This window comes from Papaver somniferum, unplaced genomic scaffold (assembly GCF_003573695.1).
Source record: "Papaver somniferum cultivar HN1 unplaced genomic scaffold, ASM357369v1 unplaced-scaffold_89, whole genome shotgun sequence".
NCBI lineage: Eukaryota > Viridiplantae > Streptophyta > Magnoliopsida > Ranunculales > Papaveraceae > Papaver > Papaver somniferum.
The window spans coordinates 214479-220376 of NW_020651970.1; the positions used below are offsets into that span (position 1 = coordinate 214479).

The 5898-nt window shown below is 36.0% G+C and overlaps 1 protein-coding gene across 1 annotated transcript; it reads right to left on the reverse strand.

The window, feature by feature from the left end:
• Positions 1 to 2744: 2744 nt before the first annotated feature.
• LOC113346045 lies at positions 2745 to 5329 on the reverse strand. Its single transcript, XM_026589651.1, has 5 exons — positions 4997 to 5329; positions 4667 to 4887; positions 3997 to 4210; positions 3032 to 3909; positions 2745 to 2850 (listed from the first exon to the last, which is right to left on the reverse strand). The coding sequence occupies exons 1-5, from the start codon at positions 5327 to 5329 to the stop codon at positions 2745 to 2747; spliced, it is 1752 nt and encodes a 583-aa protein (XP_026445436.1).
• Positions 5330 to 5898: the final 569 nt, after the last annotated feature.

Sequence of the window (5898 nt, forward strand, 5' to 3'; positions counted from 1 at the left end):
CTTTCTATTTGATTCAAGATAGGTGAAATTTGTTAGGAATTAGATTAGTTCTGCTTGGTCTTTCATCCTTAATCTATTGTGAAATTTGATTTCCTTCATATTTTCTTGAATCAACGTACATAGAAATACAATTTTTACTAGACGTATTGCCTTAGAACATATTAATTGTAATTACAATACATTTTTCAAACTTTTTCTGTTAAAGATGAATTTATCTAGTTTACAATTTAGTCTCAGAAATCAATTTCCGACTTATAACGAAGTGTATAGACTTTTTTGACTTAACGTATATAAAAATTCAATATTTTTATGAACTCTTTATTTTTGTGTTGGATTTGTCTTTATATTTGATTCAAGATAGATGAAATTTGTTAGGATTTGGATTAGTTATGCTTGGTCTTTCATCCTTCTTCTATTGTGAAATTTGACTTCCTTCATATTTTCTTGAATCAACGTACATAGAAATGCAATTTTTACTAGATGTATTGCCTTAGAACGTATTAATTGTGATTACAATACATTTTTCAAACTTTTTCTATTAAAGATGAGTTTATGTAGTTTACAATTTAGTCTCAGTAATCAACTTCCGACTTATAACGAAGTGTGTAGACTTTTTTGAGTTAACGTATATAAAATTCAACATTTTTATGAACTCTTTATTTTTGTGTTGGCTTTGTATTTCTATTTGATTCAAGATAAATGAAATTTGTTAGGATTTTGATTAGTTCTGCTTGGTCTTTCGTCCTTCTTCTATTGTGAAATTTGACTTCCTTCATATATTCTTGAATCAACGTACATTGAAATATAATTTTTACTAGACGTACTGCCTTATAACATATTAATTGTGATTACAATACATTTTTCAAACTTTTTCTGTTAAAGATGAGTTTATCTAGTTTACAATTTAGTCTCAGAAATCAACTTCCGACTTATAACGGAGTGTGTAGACTTTTTTGAGTTAACGTATAAAAAATTCAACATTTTTATGAACTCTTTATTTTTGTGTTGGCTTTGTCTTTCTATTTGATTCAAGATGGATGAAATTCGTTAGGATTTGGATTAGTTCTGCCTGGTCTTTCATTCTTCTTCTATTGTGAAGTTTGACTTCCTTCATATTTTCTTGAATCAACATACATAGAAATGCAATTTGTACTAGACGTAATTCCTTAGAACATATTATTTGTGATTACAATACATTTTTAAAACTTGTTCTGTTAAAGATGAGTTTATCTAGTTTACAATTTAGTTTCAGAAATCAATTTCCGACTTATAACGAAGTGTGCAGACTTTTTTGAGTTAACGTATAAAAATTCAACATTTTTATGAATGGTGTGACAAGGGATATTGCGCAAGATAAACTTAAAGAGTTGGTTAGAGAAATAAAGCTTGTGATTTTTTGTATTGCTGATCCTAAGGTGCTTTGGTCTTCTAGGTTCATATCAAGACTAAATATCCTGGGTTTTGCTAGTGATGTAATCCATAATTCCACGAATTCTTCTCTTGGAAATATTTGGAGTTTTTGGTCTTCTGATTTTTCTAAACCTGTTGTTGTTAATATGAGTCGCCAGGCAATTACTATTACTACATAAGGGGTGCTTATCTCTTTTGTACATGCTAGTTCTATTCAGGTCACCAGACGTAGATTGTGGCAACAACTTGATGAACCTGATGTAAGTATTCCGTGGCTCGTGATGGGTGATTTTAATTGCGTTCTGCGCAATGAAGAGAAAGAAGGTGGAGTGGAACCACGCCTTTCGGTATTTAGTGAGTTCGGTGATTGGATGGACGATAATAATTTATTTGAGGCTGATTCCTTGGGAAGTAAATTTACTTGGGAAAATGGTTAGTCTGGAACTCGTAGAATTATCAGTAAGCTTGATCGAGCTATTATCAATGAGGCTTGGTTTGATAAGTATGAGAATTGGCGGTGTAAAGCTCTTCCAAGGGAAGTTTCTGATCACTCTCCTCTTATAGGTTATCCTTTTATTAATTTGCGTCCTAAACGTGCTCCATTTAGGATTCAAAAAATGTGGTTCACTCACCCTGATTTTTTAAGACTTGTAAATGACAGTTGGAATGCGCCAGTAGTGGGTAATCTGGCTTTCATTTTTCCTTTCAAGTTGAAGAGGCTTAAACAGGCGTTGAAAGATTGGAATCTCAATGTTTTTGGAAATGTGAACATTCGTCTAAAGCAATCCCAGTTGCGTTTGGAGTCTGCTATCCGGTCTTCTGATGAGGACCCTTTGGACGTTACCAAATTCAATACAGTGGAGGAGCTTTTGGGATTTTTTTTTGGTAGGTCCAAAATTGTATTGATGAATAGCAAAATATTTACAAATAGTTTACAAGAAAAGAGGTCCGTAGACCCCAAAAACTTACAAACAACTTAAATCTGAAGTAAGAGACATTAGGGTATTCTGATGAATTTAGAAAATAAGGTCTCTCATCATAATTCATGCCTTCACCATTCCTTAGCAAGTAACCTATTTTGGCCATTGCATCAGCTACAAAATTAGCTTCCCGATAAGTATGAACAAAACGAATAGAATCATAGCTTTCTTGAATTTTCCTCCACCTCTGCCTTGCAAACCATGGCATATTAGAATTAGTAAAGGCCATTACAACCCCCATAGAATCTGAACGCACCAGAATCTTCCTAACAACCCATTTGAGCGCCCACTCTAGTCCCACAGTGATACCATAAAGTTCAGCAAGGAAATTGTTTGTTCTACCAAGTCCAATACTCATTGCGCCAATAAAATTACTATCTGCATCTCGAGCCACCACTCCAGCCCATGCAATTCCTGGTTACCCTTGGCCGCACCGTCACAACATAATAACAGCTCGTCCCTATTTGGAGGAGTCCAAAAGCACTCAACAGGTTGAAAAAACTTCACTTGTCGATGCCTTACACGGAAAAAATTCAGAACATACAAGTCCGCAGTGGAGTTGTGCATAAAAATCTTTGTACGGACTGAGGAACACCCGCTACTTGAAAAAGCTTACATTAATTGTCTTGTTTTGAAAATACGTCAGATTTCTAGCATGCCACAGTTCAGCTCGAATCACCTTAAGTGCCAAAAGCCAAAGATCCTTTATAATACGGCTCCTTCCTTTAGAGGATTTATAAGAATCAATCAAATTATAGTTAGCCTGCAAGGAAAAAATACCTAAGATCCATTGCCGAATTTGAGTTGCAAAGGAACAACTCCATAAAATATGCTCCAAGGACTCTTCATCGGACTTGCAAAGGTAACACTTATTAGCAAGATTGACCCTGGATCTGATCCTGATTTTGTCTTGCGTAGCACAAGCTTCTCGCACCAACTTCCAATTTTGTGCAGCTAAGTTTGGATGTATAACCTTCCTCCACAACAACCCATACACGTCCAAGACATTATACTTCTTCCTTATTAGATGTTTTGCTGAACTGACTGTAAAGTTACCTCTCATCTCCGGCATCCAGACTCTATGATCATCTCCTCCTTGTGGCGTTGGTAAGTTATTCAAATCCACTCCCGCACGAAGCAAATTCTGAATATGATCGTCTTGCAGCTGCCATTCATTGTTAGAAAGCAAAGTACTTACCATGACAGTACTATCCAGCTCATTATCACCAAGAATATCAGCAATACATTCATTACCATTCCAAACATCATAATAAAGAGAAGTGGCTCGCCCATCACTAAGAAGCAGTTTCATATTTCTATCCACAATATTATGAACCAATCTAACACCAGGCAAGATAGAAGAGTTCACACCATATTGCTTAATTCTACCAGTCTGTGTAGTATATTTCGCCCATAAGAAACGCGCCCACTTCTTATTAGAAGAACGAATACTACACCAAAATTTCATGAGAAGAGCCCTATTTGTAACTGCCATACTTGTAATACTCAAACCACCTTCCTTCACAGGGCTTCAAACTTTGTCAAAACATACCACAAACTTCCTCGCAACTTCCGAATCCCCGGACTAAAGAAAATTGTGTATAACCCGCTCACATTGCATAACGAACTTCCTTGGCCATTTGTAAACAGCCATATTGTGAATGGCATAGCTAGCAATCACAGAGTTAATAAGAACCACACGGTCTTGAAAAGAAAGTATTTTTCCTTTCCAAACTGAAAGTTGCTTCTTGATTTTATCAATAACATTACTTATATGACGATATTTAACAACTCCAAGCTTAATTTGAACACCTAAATATCTGTCCAGGAAAGTAGAGACTTCCATACCAAGTAAATCCGTGATAGTTCTACAACGACTCAAGGTTCCACCTCCATAAAAAACCTTGTTTTTTTGACGACATATTGTTTGACCCGAAGCCGATTGATATTTACCAAGCAACGTAAGAAGATTATGCAAATTCTTCAAGTTACCTTTGCAAAATATTATTATGTCATCAACGAAAAAAAGATGAGTAGGAGAAATACCTTTTTTCGAAAGCATTGGCGTCATTTTCTTCTCAAGAAAGAGCTTGGTGAGGTTTCTACTAAGAACATCTTCAATCAGCACGAAGATAAGAGGAGACAAAGGATAACCTTGACGCGGGCCTCTATTAATCTTGAAAAAACCTTATGGACTACCATTGAGGAGGATAGAAATACGGGCTGAATTGAGAATCGAATAAATCCAAGAACACCAGCTTTGGGGAAAACCATACCTTCGAAACACCTCTAAGAGAAAAGACCAACTAAACGTGTCAAAATCTTGAGTAATGTCTAGCTTTAGGCCCACATTGCCATCTTTCCGCTTAGTTTTTGGATCATTCACCATCTCTGACGCCACACTGATGTTCTCATGAATATTTCTAACCTTCATAAAAGCAACTTGCTCCTCTGAAACCAGCTTATCAAGAACACTTCCAAGTCTTGTAGCTAGGATCTTAGTAAAAAATTCAAAGAAAATATTACTAAGACCAATAGGCCCGAAAGTTACGAAGAGTATTAGCACCCCTTACCTTGGCCAATAAAATCAGAAGACTAGAATTTACCCCATTAGGAATCCTTTGTTGTTGCCAAAAATAAATAATAGCATTGTATAAGTCTTGTTGAATCACGTCCCAACAATGTCTATAAAAACATCTAGAGAAACCATCAGGTCCTGGAGAACTATCAGCATCAAGGTCATAAACAGCAGCCTTTATTTCATCATAAGTATGAATCGCATCCATTCTTTGATTTTCCTCCGTAGAGATAATATCATGCTCATCAATTGGAAGCTCTTCCCCATTAAGTTTAGACTCAAAATAAGACACCGTGTAATCTCTAATCTGGTCACAATTAGAGAGAATATTCCCATCATCATCTAACAATTCCGAAATCATCTTGTTTCTCATGCGAGTTGGAATATTGGCATGAAAGAAAGAAGTATTACTCGCACCGTCAGTAAGCCACTTATTAAGAGATTTTTTCTTCCAACATAATGGATTGACGCATACGGATTTCCTGAAGTGTAACCGTAGCCTCCTCAGCAAAATTCAGCTTAGTTACGTCTTCCGGATCCTTATCAGAAATACGAAGAGCAACTTCCATTGTTAATTTAGCATGTTTGAGTCTAGCATTAATATTACCAAAAACACGTAAATGCCACTCCTTCATGTCGGCCTTTAATCTCTTAAGCTTGAAGGGGTAGATATAAGCAGGGGAACCAGAAACAGCAGCATTCCAACTCTCCATAACCATACACATGAAATCAGGATGAGTGAACCACATTTTTTGAACTCTAAAAGGAGCTCTTTTAGGTCTTGAATTTACAAAAAGATAGCCTATAACCGTAGAATGATCAGAAACTTCACGAGGAAGAGCTTTACACCGCCAATTCTCAAACTTCGTAAGCCATGCTTCATTAATGACAGCCCGATCCAACTTGCAAAGAATTCTATGAACACCTGAT